This window comes from Delphinapterus leucas, chromosome 8 (genome assembly GCF_059928025.1).
Source record: "Delphinapterus leucas isolate spDelLeu-1000000601 "Yukka" chromosome 8, BTC_Dleu_Yukka2, whole genome shotgun sequence".
Lineage (NCBI taxonomy): Eukaryota > Metazoa > Chordata > Mammalia > Artiodactyla > Monodontidae > Delphinapterus > Delphinapterus leucas.
The window spans coordinates 4,984,552-5,009,293 of NC_143136.1; the positions used below are offsets into that span (position 1 = coordinate 4,984,552).

The 24,742-nt window shown below is 48.4% G+C and overlaps 1 protein-coding gene across 12 annotated transcripts in view; it reads right to left on the bottom strand.

The window, feature by feature from the left end:
- AGAP1 (ArfGAP with GTPase domain, ankyrin repeat and PH domain 1) overlaps window positions 1-24,742 on the bottom strand; it is a 556,588-nt gene that overhangs the window by 111,238 nt on the left and 420,608 nt on the right. For 9 of the 12 annotated variants that reach the window (XR_016394007.1, XM_089916180.1, XM_089916182.1 and 6 more), the window contains one exon: window positions 12,688-12,849. The exons of the other annotated variants lie outside the window; for them this stretch is intronic. Coding sequence is in view for 8 of the 9 variants with exons in the window: in XM_089916180.1 (XP_089772306.1) it covers window positions 12,688-12,849 (162 nt within the window). In the remaining variant the exon portion in view is untranslated. The remainder of the gene's footprint in view (window positions 1-12,687; window positions 12,850-24,742) is intronic. 12 annotated transcript variants of the gene reach the window in all.

Genomic DNA, 24,742 nt, shown 5'->3' on the forward strand with positions numbered 1-24,742 from the left:
AGGCACTTTTAAGAAAAAGCAGAGAGACATCAGCTTAAGAGAAACTAAAACATTTTCCCTTTGCTTTTTTTCCCCCTTAAAAAAATTAAATAGAATTAAACTGTGTGCGGTAGTCGCTTTCAAGAACTCTGAGATAATGTCATTGAATTTAACCATTTGAGAGACTTTCATATGGCAGCAAAGCCCATTACCCCACAGACAAATGGCCAGTTTTCTCCATGTCCCAAGTACAAAAGGAGCCTTGTTAGGTTGTGTGTGTATCTCAGTAGCGATGCCTGAAGTTTGCACCGTACCTGCTTCTTTCATTGGTGATGACACCCTGGCTTTAATACCTGGGGCCTGTTATAGGTCTGAGACGAGAAAGGGGTGGAGTTGAAAGGCAGGGGCGCATTAGCAAAGATTCCTAAATAAACGCACCAAGTTGATCTCGAGCCACACCCACTCTAGAGCGTCAATCATACGTCGCAATAAAATGAGAGCGCGCGGTGATCACACCCGGCAACAAGGTGCGGCAGACATCTGATCATACTTAAATCAGCAAAGCAGGATTCCAGTGAATGACGGGGAGAGCTTAATCAAGAGCTCCCCTTCTCCCTCCAACTGTCCTGAAAAATGCTCACTCCCCTTGTCCAAAAACCCACAAAGGATATCATCCTCACAATGAACTTAAAAGCTGGGCTTACTGCATCTGAGTTAAACATCCCTAAGTTCAAAAAAGTTACGTGATGTTCCCTGCCTGTTCTCTAATCCTGCATGCTCTAATTGTCTGCAGAGTAGCTGAAGCAGTGATCTGCATCCTTCGTGGAATGTACAACACACACACACACACACAGACATAATGAGAAAAGCAATATTGCTTGTAAAGAAGCCATGTCACAACAAGCGTCCTGAGAAAAGAGGCTGAGATCAAAATTAGTAAAGGAATCACTGCTTCCAAGTTCTTAAGAGCAATGGTGGGGGGTGATGGGCACGCAGCCCCCGACCAGCTGTGATGGGGAAAAGCAGTGCCAGGAGACACAGGGCTGAACCACGACCTGCAGAAAAGGCTCCTCTTCACACCCAAGCCGCTGAAGGCCTTTCCAGGTGGACAGCACAGGTACAAGGCAAGCCATGCAGACTTCCAAGTCCTAGAGGCCTGATGTAGGCCCCAAGTTCACACTCACCTGCCCATCTCTGGCAAATTACTTAACGTCACCGAACCTTTGTCCTCATTTGTGAAAACAGAGATAACACCACCTCCCTGCCGGACACTATGGGTTGTATGAAAGATGCAATGAGGTAAAACCTGTCTAAGAGCAGGCACTGAATCCTGGCTTCCTTCTCTGATGCTTAAAGACCTATTCTAACAAGGGAGGCAAGACCCTGGGGAGTGAGGGGGCAGTGAACAGAACAGGCGTCATCCGCAGTGACCGCGTCCATGAAGCCCACAGATAGGAATAGAAAGTTACAAGGCTTTGTGGATCGAATGTTTGTGTCCTCCCAAAGTTCATCTGTTGAAGCCCTAACCCTCATGTGATGACACCTGGAGATTAGGACTTTGGGAGATAATTAGGGTTGGATGAAGTCATGAGGGTGGGGCCCATGGGATGTGGTTAGTGGCCTTATAAGACAGAGAGAGAGAGAGAGAGAGAGAGAGAGAGAGGGCGCTCTCTGTGCACTGAGGGCCCTCTTGGACCTTGGTCTGAGCAGGTCGCATCACACCCTGGGTCTCAGTTTCATAGCTGAATGAAGTGACATCCAAAGACTCTGACAGCTCCACCATTTTGAGAAGATCAAGAAAATGACTTTGAGAGATTATCTTGGAATCCCCTAAAAGTCGGCTGACTCGGGGTCCCCCCCCCCGGCAGAATTCCAACCCCAGGATGCCTGGGGAGAAATGCCTGTCTTGAGTCCTCCTGATGGACATTGGAGGCTGTGGGTCGTTCATGCAGAAAAAGCAGCTCTAAGTTTAGGGCCAATAAGAGGAACTGGGGTCGGCCGCAGAGCTGTACTTGTAGACAGCAAGCTTGAGAGCAGTTTGCATCTTTCAAAGGCGAGTCCACTCTTATGTACAGCAGGAGGCTGAGTATGTCTTGTTGCATCAGGAGTGTCCGCAGGGCCCTGGAGCTCCAAGCCACCTTATACCAAGATTTATCATGTGTTCACTTTTCATATTTTTTCCCTTTTTTGGAATAGCAGATATTTCATTCTGGAGCCTCCAACACCCAGGGTGCTGGGTCGAGGTCCCTTGGGCTCCCTGCACAGGCTGCTCAGGTGGCCACGGCTTATTTAGAGATCTGCTTTCTCCACCAGACAGTGGGCACGCTGAAGGCAGGGGCCCTCAGTCACTTTTCCATCCAGTCCCCGGCATAGCTCTTGGCCTGCAGTAGGTGATTAATGCACTTTCATGGAACTGAATCTAACTCTTTAGTTTGCGTGTACTTAAAAAAAAAAAGGACCAAAAAATCCTTCTCTTGTTGTCAGCTCATCATGATGGGAATCCTCTGTTCTGGCTTCTCCTACTGTGATCAACTCAACTTTGTTTATTTCCGACCCACAGACTTCCACAAAGGATCTGTGAGCACTGACAGCTTGTGTGTGTTTGTGTCAGAAGGACTGTACCCTGCAGGATGGCTTTTGAGTCAACTGTGCCCTGTCTAGGATGTCAATGTCTAGAGTAAACCCAGGTCTACTCAATTTTAGCAAGTTCATTCTTGTGGAAGCTGGAGTTACAACCTGAGAACTCTCTTTGGAAAAATGATCTGGTTTGTGGGAAGTAGGCAAGTCCATCAGAATATCCAGTGTCTCCTATCACTTCCGCCTCAAGGGTGAAGAAACCCAGCCAACCTGGCTCCCTCATCAAAGTTGCTGCATTTTAGGAATATCATCCAGGATGATGGTCCAGTTCTTGGTTTTTCCCATTTGCTCTAATTAACTGCTCAGCTTACTGATTTAGAGGTATGTACCAACTAGTTTACTAACAAGGAAGTTCAATTAAGAAGTCCTTCCTGTTAGAAGAAATTACTGTTGATTATGGAATTTTGATGGAATGGATGATGGAGACTTCTGATTTTCTTTCCTTCCACTGAAGGTAACTGCCAAAATTGTAACAAGGGGTAGATAAGGAGTGCTGCTGAAATGTTCACAAATAGGAGACCCAAGAGTGACCCACAAGAGTCACACCTGACAGCTTTCATAATCTCTCCTAGCTTTCCCCTCTAGACACCTCCGAATAATACAAAATCACACGAATCACACGAGAAAGCCCCTGTGGACAAGAAGCAAGCCATGGTGGTAGCTCCTGGGCCATCATGGGTTTCTTGCCAGTCATGTGTGCACCATCGCATCTAACATGGAGTAACCAGCACGTTAACTGTGCCCAAGGAGAGAGGAAAGGTGAGAACATCCTGGTGATAAGACACTTAAACAACAAAACTGCTCTCCTAATTATGCTGTGCAAAATCCCCAAATTACCACTGATGCCCCGGACTGCCCAACCCCCAACATGACCCAATGGTCACAGGTGAGCCCGGACTGCCCAACCCCCAACATGACCCAATGGTCACAGGTGAACCCGGACTGCCCAACCCCCAACATGACCCAATGGTCACAGGTGAGCCCGGACTGCCCAACCCCCAACATGACCCAATGGTCACAGGTGAGCCCGGACTGCCCAACCCCCAACATGACCCAATGGTCACAGGTGAGCCCGGACTGCCCAACCCCCAACATGACCCAATGGTCACAGGTGAGCCCGGACTGCCCAACCCCCAACATGACCCAATGGTCACAGGTGAACCCGAGCTGTGACACACCTGTGGGCTGCCTTCTTGTAAAAATGAGTACGCAGGGGGCTTCCCTGGTGGCGCAGTGGTTGAGAATCCACCTGCCGATGCAGGGGACACGGGTTCGAGCCCTGGTCCGAGAAGATCCCACATGCCGCGGAGCAACGAAGCCCATGCGCCACAACTACTGAGCCTGTGCTCCAGAGCCCACGAGCCACAACTACTGAGCCCGCATGCTGCAACTACTGAAGCCCGCGCGCCTAGAGCCCGTGCTCCGCAACAAGAGAAGCCACCACAACGAGAAGCTCGCGAACCACAAGGAAGAGTAGCCCCCGCTCGCTGCAATTAGAGAAAGCCGACGTGCAGCAACGAAGACCCAACACAGCCAAAAATAAATAAATTTATGTATATAAAAAAAAATGAGTATGCAGGGAAAATGTTGTACAATGCTCCTGCGTAATCATTCTTCATTTCCTCTCCAAAGTCTTCCAAAATATCAACTAATTAATAGAAATTTTTTCAGAAGATAAAAGGTAACTGATCAATTACAGCAACATCTGTTTTATTAGCATCTAAGTGAAAACAAAACTTTGTTTTGTGACTAATTCAATCACTACCACTGGTGTTTCAGGCTGTTGTAAATAGAAGACATTTAATGAAGGAGTGATGCTTTTTGTGGCATTTTATTAAATAAGATAACCATTACGTATTAAATCTGCAGAATCTACAATGAAGTTCTACAACATGTTAGCTTCCCCTAACCTTTACAACTCAATGCTGTGCTGTCTTTCTTCTGGACCACCCACGCCTCTCTTAAATACTCTGCCTGAAATCCTAGGTACAGTCTCTGGTGCAAGTCTTCTTCCCATATTAAGGCTATGAATGCCTTGGGGTGAGAGAGAAACTGAGTTTTAATTCTCTCGTCTCCCACGGAGCCAAACACACAGTGCTTCCTCTGTGCTTATTGCTTAATATTTGATGAAAGAATAAAATGATTCACAATGTCAGGTTCTTCTCTGAAAGAACAAAGGAAAACTAAGTCCTGTCTGGCCTCTGCAACTTGAAGTTAATGTAATTTGTAAACATGTTGGAGACCTCACCTCTGATGGCTTAGTGGGTACAGCTGTGATGGGCAATTTTTCTACTGTAATGGACAGAGGCCAGTTGTGACTTTTTCTCTACAGGATAGTATTTCAATATCTATCCAGGATCAACCATACAATGAGTCTATAAAGACCCAGAATGAACAACCAGGGCGTGGAGATGAGAAGCATAAAATAAATTTCCTTCTGAGACCTTTAGTAAAAAGCACCATGAACCCAAGGGGACCAAAAAAAACAAAAAACCTCACAAAAAAGAAACAGAAAAACCCCAACAACAACAACAACAGGACTTCTGCATACCCTCTTGTATAATCAGACTGGGTAAATCCAGACTGGCCCTGCATTTTTAAAGAAAGATCTTTGCTACACAACTTCCAGATGTGATGATCCATATAAAAGTCAGTGTCTTTACATGGAATCTGAGAAATATCAAGGAAGCCACTCTGCCTGCCCCACTCCTAGATTCAAAAGCCGCTCCACACACCTCAAAGACTTGCTTTTTGCCTGGTGGAAAGAGTTTGAGGCAGAGAATCAAGAGACAGTTCTGTCACCTACCAGCAACCTGACCCTGGACAAGAAAGCCACTTAACCTCTCTCTACTTCTGCCTTTTCACTGGGGAAACAGGAAAATTAACACTGGATGCAAACTTGCATGAATGTTATAAAACTAACGAGAACCACCAGATTGGGGAACCACAGAACTGGGACCGCAGAGACCATGGGTACATTTCAGCCGCAATAACCTCACTCCTGAACCCTGGATAAGAAGGTACCCAGAAAGGAGGGTGATTCAAAGGCAATGCCAAAAGACAGCAAGTCATTAGAGATCTGCAAAATCCCCACTACCCAAGAGCTTTCCAGGCACACGCCCTTCAACTTGGTTCTGGCCATGAACCCAGGGCCCCTGGGGCTAGCATCCTTCTAGAACCCGGATTCCGCTACAGTGGCCCAACCAGTGCTGGACTTGCTACAGGGGACCAGGAACCTTGCCTCTCAGGATAGCCCCGGCTCTTACGAAGTTTTCCTTTTAGTATCTGAACTAAAATCCACCTCCTTGAAACTTCCACCCATTGGTCCCAATGAAACCCATCAGGGCCACCCAGGATGATTCCGGACCGTCTTTCCATGGTTGGAACACAGTTAGGACGCCCCCATGCCTCTTGTGCTGTGTCACCATCTTGCTTACCGACGTGGACTGACTTCTGTTGATCTACGATCATCACTGAGATCAGCACCCAGATCTGAACATACCCATTTTCTTAAACATAACTAATAATCCTGAGCAAGTCAAATCCAACTTAAAATCAAGACGGTCACTGATATTTTAATATCTGTTGTTCCCAATGGTCTATTAAATAAGAATACAAGTAGTATTCGGGATTCAGAAGTTTCGTTGAAAAAGGTTAATAATACCACCTTCACATTTTTAATGGTAAGGCTGGAGGATGCTGGTTTCTAGGAAGCTTACCCTCAAAGTTAAACTCAACGGTGAAATGCCCTATTTCTGACGTTCTTAATGAACAGTCGTTTTCCCAGATAAAAACATCACAAAGGTGCATATCATTACAAACAGGGCCACAGAATTTGAAAAACTCTCACATATTTTTAGAGACTGTATGTATGGAAAGAACAGATCTAAACCTGGGGGAGCCTCCAGGTAGGTAGATAGGGGGCCAGATGCCCGGCGATGCAGGATGCGCTGGAGAAGTACGTCGGGTCCTCCAGCAGTTAGCATGGCAGCCCTTCACCTGCCCAAAGACACACCTCAGGTCTCAGTCCTGCACACACCCACCTGTCTGAGGCACTTCTGTTTTAAATGACATACGTCACCCACACTAGCTTGTACCTCTCCATTCTTCCACACTTACCTAAGGAAGGGGCTGGAATACTTTACAATACTGACTCTTTAAATGACAGTAATAATTATATATGAGCCCAGTGACCATGCTGGAACTCAAAATACTCATAAAGGAATCCTTCAGTCATAGATTCTACTCCTATAATTCACTAGACTCATTCCATTCATTTTATTTAATTTTTAAAATTTAAATTTTTAATTTAATTTTATTAATTTTTTTATATAACAGGTTCTTATTAGTCATCCATTTTATACCCATCAGTGTATACATGTCAATCCCAATCTCCCAATTCATCCCACCACCCCCTGCCCCGCCCCGTGGCTTTCCCCCGTTGGTGTCCATACGTTTGTTCTCTACATCTGTGTCTCAGTTTCTGCCCTGCAAACCGGTTCATTTGTACCATTTTTCTAGGTTCCACATATATACGTTAATATACGATATTTGTTTTTCTCTTTCTGACTTACTTCACTCTGTATGACAGTCTCTAGATCCATCCATGTCTCAACAAATGACCAAATTTCGTTCCCTTTTATGGCTGAGTAATATTCCATCGTATATATGTACCACATCTTTTTCATCCATTCGTCTGTCGATGGGCATTTAGATTGCTTCCATGACCTGGCTATTGTAAGTAGTGCTGCCATGAACGTTGGGGTACATGTGTCATTTTGAATTATGGGTTTCTCTGGGTGTATGCCCAGTAGTGGGATTGCTGGGTCATATAGTAATTGTATCTTTAGATTTTTAAGGAACCTCCATACTGTTCTCCATAGTGGCTGTATCAATTTACATTCCCACCAACAGTGCAAGAGGGTTCCCTTCTCCCCACACCCTCTCCAGCATTTGTTGTTTGTAGATTTTCTGATGATGCCCATTCTGACTGGTGTGAGGTGATACCTCATTGTAGTTTTGCTTTGCATTTCTCTAATAATTAGTGATGTTGAGCAGCTTTTCATGTGCTTCTTGGCCATCTGTATGTCTTCTTTGGAGAAATGTCTATTTAGGTCTTCTGCCCATTTTTGGATTGGGTTGTTTGTTTTTTTAATATTGAGCTGCATGAGCTGTTTATACATTTTGGAGATTAATCCTTTGTCCATTGATTCGTTTGCAAATAGTTTCTCCCATTCTGAGGGTTGTCTTTTCGTCTTGTTTATGGTTTCCTTTGCTGTGCGAAAGCTTTGAAGTTTCATTAGGTCCCATTTGTTTATTTTTGTTTTTAATTTCCATTACTCTAGGAGGTGGATCGAAAAAGATCTTGCTGTGATTTATGTCAAAGAGTGTTCTTCCTATGTTTTCCTCTAAGAGTTTTATAGTGTCCAGTCTTACATTTAGGTCTCTAATCCATTTTGAGTTTATTTTTGTATATGGTGTTAGGGAGTGTTCTAATTTCATTCTTTTACATGTAGCTGTCCAGTTTTCCCAGCACCACTTATTGAAGAGACTGTCTTTTCTCCATTGTATATCCTTACCTCCTCTGTCATAGATTAGTTGACCATAGGTGCGTGGGTTTATCTCTGGGCTTTCTATCTTGTTCCATTGATCTATGTTTCTGTTTTTGTGCCAGTACCATATTGTCTTGATTACTGTAGCTTTGTAGTATAGTCTGAAATCAGGGAGTCTGATTCCTCCAGCTCTGTTTTTTTCCCTCAAGACTGCTTTGGCTATTCGGGGTCTTTTGTGTCTCCATACAAATTTTAAGATTTTTCGTTCTAGTTCCATAAAAAATGCCATTGGTAATTTGATAGGGATTGCATTGAATTTGTAGATTGCTTTGGGTAGTATAGTCATTTTCACAATATTGATTCTTCCAATCCAAGAACATGGTATATCTCTCCATGTGTTTGTATCATCTTTAATTTCTTTCATCAGTGTCATAGTTTTCTGCATACAGGTCTTTTGTCCATTCATTTTAAACTGTAAGTATAAGAAAACGATTGTTCTTAATTTAGGTGACAGCACTTTCTTTTTTTAAAAATTTATTTTATTTATTTTTTCATTTATTTTTGGCTGCATTGGGTCTTTGTTGCTGCATGCGGGCTTTCTCTAGTTGTGGAGGCTACTCCTTGTTGTGCACGGGCTTCTCATTGTGGTGGCTTATCTTGTTGTGGAGCATGGGCTCTAGGCGCGCGGGCTTCAGTAGTTGTGGCTCGCAGGCTCTAGAGCGCAGGCTTGGTAGTTGTAGCGTACAGGCTTAGTTGCTCCGCTGCATGTGGGATCTTCCCGGACCAGGGATTGACCTGTGTCCCTTGCATTGGCAGGTGGATTGTTAACCTCTGCGCCACGAGGGAAGTCCCAAGGTGACAGCATTTTCTACCATTCTGTGTAGAACTACTGTTCTTCTGCAGAAGAGAACTACTAAAATCGAGTCTGATGAGGGCCAGGGCAGTGAGAAATTCATGGAAGGAAGATCCTTATTTCCATCAGGAGCACCAAGGATCCCCAGGTGGACAGAGAGTTTCTGGCTTTTCAGGCAGCATAAATACTGATGATACACTTTAGCCTTTACTTTCTGAACAAAGATGCCACAAAGGTAAGGAATATCCAGCGCTAGAACCTCTGTGCTCAGCTAAGAGCCTGGGAAGGGCGTGGGGGCTCCCTTTCGGACTTGGCTGGGCGACGGCTCAGAAGTGCATCTGGGGAGCTCTGACCCCTCCCTCGGTGGGGTTCAGGCCAGGCCCTCGGGGGCCACGGTGGACAGAGGCTTCCGGTCTACCGTGCTGATGAAAGATCAGTGGACAGACATGCCCAGGGGCTTGTAAGAGGCACCGTGAAAGGTGTGGGCAGCACACGGCTTCCGCTGGCTCACCTCCACCTGCCCTCCAACGCCCTCAGAGGCAGGCCTGGGTGGCGGCAGCAGTAGTTCTCACACCCTTTGGCTTCTGGTTGGGTCTGGTCAAGGAGGTGGCGGCATGAGACCAGAGGCAGGGAGGAGAGTGAGGTTAGGCGCTTCCCCTGCGCCCCCTCACCCTTTGGGTCACTGGGGTGGCACATGTCCCTCTGTTGAAGGACACAGCTCCTGATGGAGACCTCCCCCAGACACCGCCCTCTCTGGGTCCTCATAACCGGCCCCTCCTTTCCCCGTCACCCCACTGGGAGTCTGCACCATCCCTATAGCTCTTCCCACACCCTGCCCACACCTCTGTAGATAGTCCCTGTGGAAAATTCCTATCAACGACCCAGTTGAGGGTGCCATGTTTTCCCGGGACCCTGACTGAAATAGCTGAATTTTATTTTTCTTATACTCTAAAGAGATTTGAGTCTAGTCATCTGTTCCAATGGGATATGTCAAAAACTACACAATTCACCTACTTTACGGACATCATCTAGAGAACTTTTTGCATCTGCAATTGCGACTTTCCAGCACGAGGTCAAACAAAAGAGAACATACTGGTAATAATAAGTCACAGTGCTTTGCAGGAAAGAGAAATATTGTTTTACAATTAAAATTAAACAGCCCTCTAAAAATATAGAACTAGCTTTCATTTCAAGAAGAGAAGGCTTAGTTTTGATGGTTCCCACAATACACTTCGATTAATAAGAGTTGCTAAGAGTACCAAAAAATATTGTATATCATTGAATCGAAAATGATCTCAATTGAACGACGCATTCTGACTTCAGGGATGTGAAGAAAAGAAAAATAGTGTGCCTTGGATACAATGCAATACAGCCTGTCTCTGAAAAATGACTCATTTATAGGTCGGTAGGTAACCTTTCCTCGGGAAAAATGATACGTTTTCTTTTTACCGAGAACTTGTCTTATTTTCTGTTGGAAAGACGTCACACTGTGGCATCACAGAGACAGTCCTCTGAACTACAAAGTGAGGCCCGGCTTCCTCTCTAATCATTAGTGTTGAACTTCTGAACACACACAACTATCACTCATCGTTCATGCCTGAGATGCTGTTGTGGTTTCTAAATTGGGTGTTTCTTTGGTGGCCGGGAGTCTGTCTTTCTGTCTGCATCACTGCCTCAGCAGTAAGGCCCTTTAATGAAAGGGTCTGTGGCTGGTTTGGGGTTGAGGATCTGACTCAGCCTCGTCACAGGCCATTGCTTGGAGCACACAGTACAACCTCAGTAACTCAGGCGGTGGAAGATGGAAACATCTCAGGCGTCCGACAAGCTTACAGTCACTTGGCAAGTTTTCTGCAAACTCACTGGATGACCGGGATGCTGACTTGAACCCGCAGCCCGATTAAACACGCAACCACTACTAATTTACTTTCAGTCTGTATCTCGTTCACACAGCTTTCACTATGTCAGCAGGTGGGTGGGATGACTAGAATGGGTAAAATGTGTGTAATGTAGCGAATGGTGGACTTGATCACCAGTTTCTACCAAGTGGCAGACACTTCTGGAAAAAGGCATTGGTTGGAAACACATGACAGACACGGTACGATATTTATCCGTGAAATGGGCATGAGGCCTTTCCATAGAGCAAATCTTACTCTTCCCCTGGGTATGTGGGGCACAGGTTCCCCACCCTGCTGAGAGGCCATGCATCTTCCTGGCTTTACCTCAGTCCTTTTGTTGGTGGGGTGTGGCCATCTGTGCATGGCTGGGGGCTTTTTGCTGAAGTTGTTGGAAGGTGTCTCATCAATGCTCAGCATCTGTGGCCGATTTCTTTTCCAAAGGGGAAGGTCAGTGGTGTCTGGGTGGGTGCTTTGATCCATAATCATTATTTTCCACCACTGCTGATATAATAGAATCATCCTCATTTATCATAACAGGAGAGAATTGGTTTTTATTGGCTAAACTTGTTAGCAGGAAGCTATGGGAAGCAAAATGGTAAGAAATGTGGTGAAGAAGGGCTTTCAGACTCCTCCCTGCCACCGTGGGAGCCCCAGCGAGCTCCCTGACACTCTGAACCCCAGTCTCCTCATTATAAATGAAAAAGCCACCAACCAACTCACAGGATTACGGTAAATGACACAGAGCATGTACTGTAAACTCTGCTCCTTCCCTGCTAACATATACGTTGTGGGTCTACAGGCTCATCTTTGGATATTAGGAGGGAACGGGAACAGGCACTTTCTTTAACACTGAAACTTACAGTTTGAACAAAAGAGTGTTCAGAAAAAGTGTGGCAGAAATAGAGAAAAAGGATATCGGTTATGAGGGTATTTCCAGCGTATGTGGAATCCCTGTTGAAACCAGATTCTTTTACTACTATTGGTCTCACCAATAATTATTCATGTTATACAACCATGTTTGGGAATTTTAATTTTCCTCTGAAGTATCTGTTTAACTTGTTTATTGAAACTACATTAATTTCACCTCCCATAATGTGTGTGTACGTGTGCATGCGTGTGTATCTCCACTTGCATCCATGGAATAAAAGAACACAAGTCCATCAGAAGGGGCCGCTTCTGAAAGATCACATCGGGCCATCGCTGAGAATAAAACCCGACTTCAACAAGTCAAAGGAGAAGCAAGACAAACTGTGTCAGCGGGAATACTAATGCAGCTCACAAAACAAAAAGAGCGACGGACGCTAACGGAAGGGGCGTTTATCATCACACGTCACTGAAAGTCAGCATCGGAGTGGCTGTCGTACTAGAGTTAAGTCTACCGGTGTCAGGGAAGATTCCTAAATTAGGAGGCGCCGATCTTTTTTGGAGGAAGACAGCACAGCTCGGCTGGAGCAGACACCTCGACCCCAGGTTGCCGGGGTCGGGGAAGACCAAACAACTTGACAAGGTGTTACGAAGGGGACACCAGCGGCACCACCGACCAGGCCACAACTGCCAGGAGGTAAGACAGCTGCTGTGGTTGGACAGTCTCGAGAATCAGTGAGTGAAGAGAGGGTCCCCTAGCACCACCTTGTTAACAAAAAGCACACGCACTGACCTGCGTTACTGTGCATTTGTGGTTCTGAGGATAAATGATTCCACAAATGAGAAAAAAATAAAAATTAATTTTCAGGAACGCGGACTCTGGCCCCGAGGTCCCGGGAGGCCTTACCGTCAGCAGTGCCTGAGAGGCCATCGGCTTTGAAGTTGCTGGTGCTTTTCTTCCTCCGATGCTTCTTTCTGTTGGCGTGAGGGGAGGGGGGCGGGTCGAGCTTGGGGCTGGCGGTGCTGGAGATGCTTGGGCTGGAGCACACGGAGTCACCGAGCCCCGTGTCTGCCACCGGACCGGAAAAGGCAAAAGAACGCAAAGGTCAACACTTAAAAAGTAGACTTCGCAAAAGTACTACAGCAACGTTCCTCCAGTGCCACATCACGCTCCGCAAATAACACCTGGACCGGAGGCCCAGAGCATCCCGTGTTAAAGGTCACAGCGCCCCTGCAATTCAAAAGCAGGCTCTCCTCTTGGCATCATCCTTATGCTCTGGAGAATTTAAAGTTCTCTCTCTCTCTCTCTTTTATTTTTTAGGCCTTTGCTTCTCCAACTTTTTTTTTTTTAAATTTTTATTGGAGTCTAGTTGATTTAAAATGTTGTTAGTTTCTGCTGTACAGCAAAGTGAATCGGTTATACATACACATATATCTGCTCTTTTTCAGATTCTTTTCCCATACAGGTCATTACAGAGTACTGAGTAGAGGTCCCTGTGCTACACAGTAGGTCCTTATTAGTTATCTATTTTATATATAGTAGTGTGTATATGTCAATCCCAATCTCCCAATTTATCCCTCCTTCCTTCCCCCCGATAACCACAGTTTGTTTTCTACATCTGTGACCCTATTTCTGTTTTGTAAATAAGCTCATTCGTACCATTTTTTTTGATTCCACATATAAGCAGTATCCTATGATACTTCTTTCTCTGTCTTACTTATAAAGTTCTCTATTTTGCATAATTGGAGTTCTGGAAAAGGAAAGCGGGAGGTGGGAAGCTTTTTCCTTATTTTTCTCTTCCCGTAATTACTGTGATATAGTAGGAATGAAGTAAAGACTCTTAGGAATACACATGAAAGTGTCATCTTAAATGGGGTTGATTCCGTGTGTGTACACACAAGATAAAGGCATTCCTGATTCTCTGCCCTCTACCCCCAACATCACGTATGGCTGTACGTTAGTTTATTAGTAGTGAAAATCGGCATGCCACTCCCCTCTCTCACTGATGTCCAGCAATAGGGCTGGAAGTCCATAGTAGACCTGCCAATTTTTGATTCACAGAAGCTACTTACAAAATTTTAAAACCAGTGCACAAATGTGATCATTCACTGGAAGTGAAACTCTCAATTTATTATGTCTGTTTTTACTTTATCAGAGAGAGGAACAGAATGCCATGAAAACACCTGAAATGAACATGGAATTCAACAGAACGGAAAAGTACCCAGAGAAAGTGATGGGGGAGCACCATCTAAACACCTCCAAAGTTCTAAGAATTCTGTATTTCATGATTCAGCATCTTTGTAACTCAAAAGACAGAACGTTCTGTGCGATATATTTCATTCACTCAACAAATATTTTTTGAGAGCCTACTGTGGGCCACCACTTTTCCGGATGTTTGGGATCCATCACTGAGAAAGACAGATAAAGAAGGTTCCCGTCTGAGTGGCACTGACACAGTAGTGGGGCCACAACCCACAGCTCATTACGAGGTGGTGAGAGCTGGAGAGGGAAAAGGAGGGCGTGAAGGGTGGACACTGGGGAGGCAGCAGCGCGGTGAGGGGGAGTTGCCATTTTAAATGACAGGGTGGGTCTCACTGAGAAGGTGACGCGTGAGGCAATAGTTGAAGATGGTAAAGGCGTGAGAAGGTGAATGTGCACCTCGGGGAGGAGGAAGTTGCCAGAACCTGGCCCGAAGACCAGGTGTGCGCGCCTGGTGTGTTCCAGAAGCAGAGGGGGGTGCCAGTGGCCGGGGCCAGTGAGGATGGGAGACTCACAGCAAATGGCACTGGAGAGAGGAAGGGGCTTGGCCACTGTCTAGAGCCCTGGCTTTTACTCTGGGGGAAATGGGGAGCCTGGCAGGATTTTGAACAGAAGGATGACATGATTTCAAATATAAAGATACTCGAAATCAAAATGAATTTAAAATCCTTTCATTTTCTGATGTTCTAGGACATTTCATCATGTACTGAGAACTGTCAAAGGACACAGTATCTTTTTAGCTACAAATATGGTTCCAGGAGTGCCCTAGGATGCAAATTCCTGATATCCTAAGACCAGCGATCCCGTCCCATCTCTGCACGGTCGGAAGGGTCAACCTTCTTTCCATATCCCCGTCACCTGTGGCGCAAAGGCCTCTGGGAGCCTGTCCTGGGAGGGGTGTGAAAAGTCAACCCACGGCTCCTGCAGGAGAACCTGCCTCAAGGAGTCTGGGGCTCCAGGCTGCATCTTTATCCACAAAGTGGCCGTTTCTTCTGCATTCTCTTTCCAACTTCCCACCTGCTCTCCACTGAAGCCACACTCACCCTGGGTCCGATCCTTACCCCCCAGGCCTGGACGGTACAGCTAACTGCAGGAGGGCTCTCTCCTGCTGGCTTGCCACCTTTTAAGTTGTCCCAGTCTTCCGCAATACGAATCTTCTAAAAGTGGCAATTCTTACATACATTTTTTAAAAAAATACTAGATCCTACTGAATATCAGATGAAAGCTGTAGGCATCCCAGAAAAAGAAAAAAAAAAAGGCCAGTCTAGTTAATACTTGTGCGCAATTTCAGAGGGTTTAGAAGCTGCCTGATGTTGCTAAGAGGGTCCAGGGACCCCAAGACCACTGGCTGATCGTAAAGCAACCCTTTCACATGTTAGTCAATGCTCAAACCTTACAATGAATATTTTTGTACATTTCAAGTATTTGCTGCCCAGGTTTCAAAAGTCTTCACCCTCTGACTGCATCCTCTCTGACTCTGAAGTGTTAAGAACCCATCCTGTGCTGGGTGTGGTGACAGGCCATGGGGAAACAATGGTCCCAATGACCCTCCAATCGCGGAGGCAGATGAGGGGCGCAGGCAGAGACAGCTGCCCTCTGCCGCAGCACGGCTGGCGTTTCATTATTTCACTCTGTCCCTCAGGTGTCCCCTCAATTCAATGCACAATGTTCATTCCCAACTACGCCTCTTAATCCTTATGTCACAATCTCTCCCAAGCTAACATTTCTCATCTCTGAACCCCTACTGATCCTAAAGCTGGTGCTTCCTGCCCTTGGCCGTCTGTCCGTTATCGGGATGTAGCTGGCATGGTTGTTTCCCAGGGCAGCTAAAGGTGCTCACCCCCGTACTGAGCCGCCCGATGCTGGGCACGCGGTGGATGCAGCATTATAATAGGGACACCTGGGTCCCTTCCATCATCCAGCAGTTCTTTAAGGTGGGTACCAATATCTCTTTTTAAGATGCTCAGAATATATACATAAGCTATACGGTCATGTAACAGGCTTCCATATACGTGAGGTGGCTCTATTTCTGGGTTCTCTATTCTTCTCCAGTAATCTTTTCACCTATCTGTGTTCTATTAGCACATGGTCCTGAACGCTATGGCACTTTAGTCACCTCGGTACCTCATAAGGCAGGGCAAGTCCCCACACTTCGTTATTCTTCACAATTGTCTTAGGTCTTGTTGGCTGTTCTGAGCACACAACTTTGTGTATTCATCCAAATCGATGGAAAAGATATTCAACAAGGTGAGGTCAAGACAGAGCCTTGAATCTTCACTCACCAATCCACAACCAGAAGCTCTGTTGAGTGATCACTGAGTAGGACCTGGGGACATCATACTGTCTGTGCATCCAGCTCAGACACCTGTGAACTTGCCTATAAAGAAACTATGGTACAGCCTTGTCAAACACGCTGTTGAAAGCTAGACGGGTACCCAACTTACAGATATGTCTGCCAATGTAAAAACAAGAAAGGGAAATCCATTTAACGCTTCTCCTCCTTAATGAACTATCTCTGTTCAATTAAATCACCGTTTCCTTTTCTATACGCACACAAAGCAGAGTATTACCAATCTAATTCAGAATCCGACCCGGGCTGGATTTTAAACTCACTGGTTTAGGGCTCAGAATTCAGCATTTTGGAAACGAGGATGACAGGCGCCTGTTTCTAGGCATCTCCCCTCACCCCTTCCGACTGCAGGAAACTTTCCGCAAAGTAACTGACAGGGACACGGCAATCTCATTTCCAAGGATTCTGAGGATCTTACAATACGTGAAGTTGAGGGGGAGACTCCTGGCTGGCTTGAAGAAAGTAGCTAAGTGCCAGTCTCGAGAAGGGGCTACTTGCAAGTGATGATACCCACCTTCCCCTAAGGGACCATCAGAGCCAAGCTCATGTGCATCCTTTACAGCCCTCCCTTCTGGGAGCCCATCCTCAACACCAGTGGCTCCATCCCCACGTGGCTCCATGTTTCCAGTAACCCGCTGGCTCACCACTGGGAACCCTCACCCAGCGACATCTGGAAACGTCTGGAGACATTCTTGGTTATCAGACCGAGCAGGGTCGGGGTGCCAGAGGCATCGAGTGGGCACAAGCCTGAGATGCTGAAAAACACCCTACAACACATAGGACAGCCCTGCCGCAGAAAACCGTCCTGCCCGAAACGTCAGTAGTGAGAAACCCGTGGATCGGAAGGGCTCTTCTATTCTTCTTCAACCTCTCAGACTCCTCCTCCAGAATCCTGTTCTGTGAGGGCTGGGGGCAATGTTCCTCACACCAGAGACCCTCCCGAAGGCTCCCTTTCCCTGGAGCTACCCTGGCTCTCCCCCGGGACACGTCTCCCCCTGCACCACAAAGCACGCAGGTGGGCGGGGCGTTCTCCCAGCCCCGCGCTGCTGCTTGCAGACCACTCTTTCTCCCCCCAAGTCCTGGCCCCTCTGAAGCCTGTGCCCTGGGATCGCGCTCGCTCCCCAAGACCCCAGGTCCCACCCCTTCACTGCCCGTTTCAGGAGCAGCTCACCCACCCTGACCTGTGATCACGTCCGACGCCTCCTGGGCACTCCCTCCAGCATCCTGGCCTCCGGGCCCCTCCCAGGTGACCTCGTGAAGCTCTTTCCTCCCCCCTGCCGCCGCACCCGCTGCTCTCCTGGTCCGGACCCGGGCCCGCCTGCTGCAGGAACCGGCCCCTCTGGGTTCTATTCCCCGCCCCCCCCGCCCCCCATGCCCAGTCTGCCCAGCTCACCTACACCGGGGCCTCAGGTCCCATCTACCGGCCCCATCGGTCTTCACAGACTAACATCCGGCTCACGTTGCATTTCTCTCCCTACCCCGCGGGACGACATCACAGGCACTGCTCCTGCAGATTTCAGCCTCCACCTCTCCTGACCACAGCCCCCAGCATGATTGATGATTTCCACCCCTACCTGTGCCGCACCAGGACTCAGGCCCGGGATGGAAGAGAACAGCACCATGCCAACTGCTTCCTCTACTGTGTGGCCCCTTTATGGTGCTGGGGTGGGACAGGGGCCCAACCTCTGGCCTGTGCTTCAATCCACCGCATTCTGGAAGTAAATCCATCCCTCCCCCTCCAAGAGGCTCTATCACCCCTTCTCCACTCCCCTCAGACACCCTGCCCTGCATCCCACCCCCCTCAAGGACCCCCATTTTCATATCACTGCAGACAAAAAAAAGAAACAATAAAAGCAGCAACCAGAAGAGGGCACCCCCCTTCCCGTCTCGGGTCCCCAGGGACTCAGAGCCTCCTCGCCCCGCCCTGCTGCCAAGGCCGCCCGTCCCCCCGCCCCGTGAACTGGCTTCCACCCGGCAGTTCGCACCCTCTCCTGCCTGCATTAAACGTGCTGCATCGCTGTATCATCTCCTTTCCTAACGAAACCCTCCCGTGACTCCAGGCCCTCACCCAGCCACCACCTGGTTTCTGCTCCTCCTTAAAGCAAAGCCCCTCAGAGCCGTCCTCCTCCTGGCTGCCTGTGCCAGGTGTCGCCTGCCCGCGTCTGATCCACCAGCCCGACACGCCCCTGCTGAGGCCCTGGTACCCACAGCCTCGTCCATGGGCAGGTCCCAGCGGGATGGCGCCCGTCTCAGCAGCGCCCCACGTGGTTCCTGGCTCCCTCCCTGGCTGGGAAGCCGCGGCGAGGCCTTACACTAGTCGGGTGGGAGGAAAGCTAGGAAGCTGTGGGTCCTGGGGTCCAAAGGATGATGGCTGGGAGAGGCCCCCATTCTGGCCCTCGCCCTCGGTCACCTCCTGTCCAGCCCTCCCTGCCTCCCTGGTGAGGCGGCCCTCACCACACGGCACATCCCGTCAGCCGTGCCTTTGTCTCTTCGTTAACTGGACACCTTCTGAAGGCAGGAACGTCCTTCAAACCTCTTCACCAAGACAGAGCCTGAAACGCCCTGGGGATGAATGATGGGGGTTCCAGGCATGTCTGTGGAACTGAGTTTTGTAAAGAGTTGATTCTCTCTTGCAGAAGCTTTAACACAGGTGGATGGCACTGCTTTGGGTGTGTAACAGAGAATCACGTTTGCAACTTAGTTTTAAAAGTAACCACAAGCGGGCTTCCCTGGCGGTGCAGTGGTTAAGAATCCGCCTGCCAATGCAGGGGACACGGGTTCAAGCCCTGGTCTGGGAAGATCCCACATGCCGCGGAGCAACTAAGCCCGTGCGCCACAACTACTGAGCCTGCAGTCTAGAGCCCGCGATCCACAGCTACTGAAGCCCGTGTGCCTAGCGCCTGTGCTCCGCAGCAAGAGAAGCCACTGCAATGAGTAGCTCCCACTCGCCGCAACTAGAGAAAGCCCAGGAGCAGCAACGAAGATCCAATACAGCCAGAAGTAAAAATAAATAAAAAATAAATAAATTTATAAAAAAAAGAAGTAACCACAAGCATGCTTCTGTGTCAAACCGCAGTCAGCTGGGTAAGTTTCCAGCAGTCTGGAACCTATTTTTAGGTGAGCAACTAAGACGGTGGATAAAGTCTATTTACGTTGCCAAAGTATCTCCCTTAATAGACCCCTCCATCGACCACGCCCACCTCGTGGGTCCTCTGTGCTCTGGGGGCCAGCTCTGCCTAGGCACCTGGGTCACGTCAGAGACTAGAGGGTGAAAATCGCTGTCCCCGAGTTGATTCCAATGACTGAGAGGATGCCTATCTGATCAGAGGACGAAAAGGGGAATCAGATCTACGGCGAGCACACCAACTGCATGGATCTAAACATATGTCCACAGAAGTGCCACCTACACGCAGAGAGAAGTAAGGTGAGGAACCATCCTCATGTCCACTGTCACCAAGGTGAGCACAGGCAAGCCGGCCCCATGGCCTCCTTTGAGAAATAGGAATATGACCCTGGGACGGCTGCTCGGGCCACTAGGACTCAGAGTGAGTGACAGAGAGCCAAGGTCAGGGGAAGGCCCAGGAGCGGCGCGGGGGGAGGGAGAAGGGGAGGGGGAACAGAAGAACGTGAGTCCTGCCCTGGCCCCTGGAGGAAGGGACGGAGGAGGGAGGTGAGCTTTCAGGATGACACGGGTTGCCATCTCGTAATAAGAGCAATAATGATAATAATGAAACCAGGAAGCAGGACCAGCCCTGGTAAGCCCCAGAAGTTCTTCCGCGGGCAAGGAGGAGCATGAATGAAGTAAGGGATATGCACCAGTCCCCTGGAGACCAAGAAGCATTTCCCATCCATGGCCTGGTTTGCTGCTCACAGGATCAAGGTACCGCCAAGAAAACCATCACTGCCCTGATGCAGAGACTTTCCAGGCCCTCCTGCAGGTGAGGCTGGAGCCCTGAGCGCCTCCCTGCCTATGTCAGTACTCCACCACTGCGGTCCGGGCCCTGGACACGTGCTCCTAACGTTTTCGCTGGAGGAGGGAAAGTAGCCACTATGAGGTCAGGCGTCCAGGTGGCCGGGCTAAGGGGGTGGGCAGAGAAGTCCCTGGAAAAACCAGATGCTCTGGGGTGGGGACAGTGGGAGCAGGCACAGTTCAGGGCTGGTCAGCTGGGCGAGGAAAGGCAGCTGCCCACGAACCAGGAGCGCCCACTATGCGAGGGGACCTGCACCAGGGCCCAGAGGAGGAGGTCGGAGTGTGAGTCATGACAGAGGCCAGGGAGGGGCAGGGCCACGCGTGGTCAGGGAGGCCTGGAGGAGAGAGGGGCCCTGGCAGCCCTGACCATTCTCGAGGATGGGGGTCACGTCGAGGAAGCTCTGGTTTCTAGCTAACTGGGTCCCGAGTCCCAGTGCCGGTATATGAATGCCCGGCTTCTAGATTTGGAGAACTCCCTTCCAAAAGGAGTCATTTAAAATTCCCCTGGTTTAGGGCTTCCCTGGTGGCGCAGTGGTTGAGAGTCTGCCTGCCGATGCAGGGGACGCAGGTTCGTGCCCCGGTCCGGGAAGATCCCACGTGCCGAGGAGCGGCTGGGCCCGTGAGCCGTGGCCGCTGAACCTGCGCATCCGGAGCCTGTGCTCCGCAACGGGAGAGGCCACAACGGTGAGAGGCCCGTGTACCGCAAAAAAAAAAAAAAAAAAAAATTTCCCTGGTTTAAAATACGAGCAATCAAAACGCACCAGGCGTCTGTGCTGTGCTTTTCCATTTCCAACAGACTCCGCTTGCCTGACAAGGGATCCTTCAAACTGAAGAGGCCCCGAAAGCGCAGCCCCAGACACTGAAAACGAGCCCACAGAAGGCAGTACAAATAACGCATCTTATTCTGTATCAAGTACTGGGCGTCGACAGCCTCAAATACGGGAGGGCGCACGCAGAGAGCAGAGCGGGGGGGGGGGGGGGGGGGCGGGGAAGCCGAAAGAAGAAAGCCACGCCAAATTAAAAAAGGCAAGCGCCTCATTACCCCACCTCTAAACCGGCTTTGATGGAGGGACCGGAGCCCCCGAGACGAGGCGCCGAGCCGGGATAGGCCGGTCCAGCGCCGTCCCGAGCGCTCAATGCCGGCCATTAGTTCTTCCCAATCGGGCATCAATGTTCAACGCACACCCCCAAAAATATATAATACGAGCAATAATGATGACAATCTGCAGTCTCTCCGAGCTTCAGTACGTGACGTATGAGTCAAAGAAGCAGTTTCACTTTTCACTCGGAGAGCTGACAAGCATGACTAGAGGGGGAATAAAATAACATTCCGTTCGCATAAATATCAAGCAGGCTGCTTGCGACTGATGGGCCAGGAATGTATTCTTAGCCGTCATTCCGGCAGACAGGCCCAAGGACACTCATAACTTATTTTACAATCATTTAGTTTCAGCTCAAGTGGAAAACGTGACAACTTATCTCTGCTGACAAGATGCCATATCAAACCTTACAATTAACTCTCGTCCGATTATCTGCCCAGCCGATCATTAGCGGGGCCACCTTTGATGAACTGCTGCAGAGAGCATGCCTCGGTGATGGCCGTCAGTGCCAGGTGTGCGGATGGGTTTTCTGCTATCCCGGCTGATATTCAAATAGACCGGGCTCCACGCCTGTGATACCCATGGCCCTGCTTCTCCCAAGGGTCTCCAAACATGTATGCCGGGGGAGGTGTCCTCCTGCACCTCGCTGGGAAGGAGCGGGGCATCCCTGCGACTGTCGTGACCGCAACAACTACTGGCGTTCCTACCGCCATTGCACGTCCAACGCCCTTCCCCGATCCCCACTCTGGAGTTCATTTCAGGGACCTGTGGACCCTCTGGAGGGATGTCTCCCTCCACTCTTCCGTACTGGGCTTGATTTGGAGAGTGGACACCAAGAATGTGCTGCAGGGAGCCCGCCACGCTATCTGGGGGTGCTGCCAGGGGTTCTGAGGGCAGGCTGACTGTTATTTCCTGTGTGCTGATGAAAGATAGGAATTGCTTTAAAATGCATGTTCACAAGAAGCCTGGATCTCTATTTAAAAAAAAAAAAGGAAAAAAGGAAAAGGACCGACCGTGAATGCATATTAGCTCTCCTCTCTCTCACTTTCACATAGTCCCTAACTTACTCATCTGGCAGGATCAGGAACAATATATTACTAAAAATCTTTGTTTTTTGGTATTCCAAGAATTCAAGATGATCAAAGACAGGGCTATTTGTCGGTGCCGGGTTGGGGTGGAGGGAATCAGCTGAGGGTTAAAACCTTCCAAAAACTCAAGATGGAGTCACTGTAGGAGCTAGTTAATTAAAACCTATTCCCTTCAAGACAAAGCCGACAATCTAAAGCTAATTTGGATCTTCACTAAGGGCTCTGTTCTTTCTGAAGCTCAGAGAGATGTGTGGGCTGGTAAATAAAGAACAGGCCACCTCTGCCATCCAAGGAAATCACAACATCCCGGCTGCTGTTAAAAGGTGAGTGTGAAGTGAAGTTCAAAACCTCACCCCTTCTCACAGTCCTTTTGACGGGAGCTTTCAACAGGAGGACGTTTACTTGAATCCCAATCTCTGAAGATGTTTCACAGCCCGGCATATTGTCCGGTTCCCTTTGCAGCTAGCGGCGCTCACACAGAGGTACACGGTGTCAGAAGAAGGGGCAGCGGGGACACCGCGGGGGGCCCAGGAAGATGACAGGTGTTGGGGAAAAGGGAGAGACAACACAGTGTTAGACTGAGTTACAAAAGTGGGAGGAAAGGAATACAATAGGAGGGGCTAGAATGGAGAGGAAACATAGGGAGAAGTATTTCCTACCCGGGCTGTGTTCACTTACACCCAGAGGTCTCTGTAAACGAAGCTGAATACGTTGGAATTGGTCTTCATTTACATGAAGCCCTTACTTACTGAAACATGTTTCTATGACAGCCTTAAAAAAAAAAAAAAAAAAATAACCCACAAACTCTGATCGCTAATTAGGGTACGGGGTTTCATTTTGAGGCAATGAAAAATGTTCTACGATTGACTGTGGCGAAGGTTGCACATTTCTGTGAATATACTGTATATAAAAGTATATATATAAAAGTATATATATAATATAAAAATATAAAAGTACTGAATTGTAGACTTTAAATGGATGAAGTTTATGTGCTGTGAGTTTTAGCTCACTAAAGCTATTTTAAAACAAAAGAAAAGGGAGGGGGTCCATTGTGTTAAATGCTACAACGCAACCAAACAGGGAAGACAAAAGAAGGTAATGGGAGGGACCAGCAAATGCAGGTTCGGTGTCAGATCAGGGGGTCCGGGTGTGGGGGTCGGACGACACTCAGAAACTTAAGCTAAGGCCGTTCACAAGACTTAGGTCACAAAGTTGAGTGTGGGGACTGGATGTGGCTCCCTGGGCCTCCAGACAGCCACCAGGACCTGGTTCCGGGTCTCAGATAAAAGGTGGACCCTGGGGTGTTCTGTCCTTCTCTGAGGGAGCCGTCCCGGCCTCCCGCTTGTCCTGTGCAGCGAGCACATGTCCAAGGGCGGAGCAGCCTCACTCCTCTCAAGTTTCCTCACATCCTCCCCCCTTCCCTGAGCTATATCCGCCTCCCCTCTGGCCTCCTGGTGCATGCCGTTTCCTTGCATCCAGAATCACCTTGTCACCTGTCCCTTCTTGCCCACTACAGCAGGCTCTGTAAGTGTATCCTTGAGCCTCATGCTGGATGGTCAGCCTGTACTCACACCATCACCCGATCTGGGGAATGCAAGTCAGGATTTTATATTTCAGGGTCAAAAATTAAATTGTTCTCTAGCTTATTTTTAGCTGAATCAAGCGCACAAAGTTTAAATTAATCCAGTGTACTCCGAAAAAGTGTAAAGGCACTCTGAGCTGTACCGTTCGGTGGAAATGAAATCACTTCAAGAGATTCCTGCATCTCGTTTTACATAATCAGCCATAACCATTTCTCAAGTGGGGCGCTTACGGCTGCTAAATGACAAAGAGATTCTCTTTCACGTGGGAGGCTCCACTGGCTGAGCAGGTTGGGGAACGGCTGAGATGTCTAGAAGAAAACTCAATTAGATAGAGAAGTTAATTAAATGCATGATCCCTCTTTGATAACGTAAATTTCCCATCTTTAGAAACTTAGCTGTTTCTATTAAAAGTCACTTGGAATCAAATTCCCAACTCCTGCACACAAAATGGTCCTGTCTGAGGCAGGAAAGGCCAGCTTCAGTTCTGCAAGTCCCCAGCGGGCTCTGTCCAGGGTCCTGAATATGTTCACTTGGCTCCTTCTTCTCAAGGTACAGGAATGCATCAAAACAAGCAAGGCTGTTTCTTCATGACCCATCCCTGCTCTTAATCT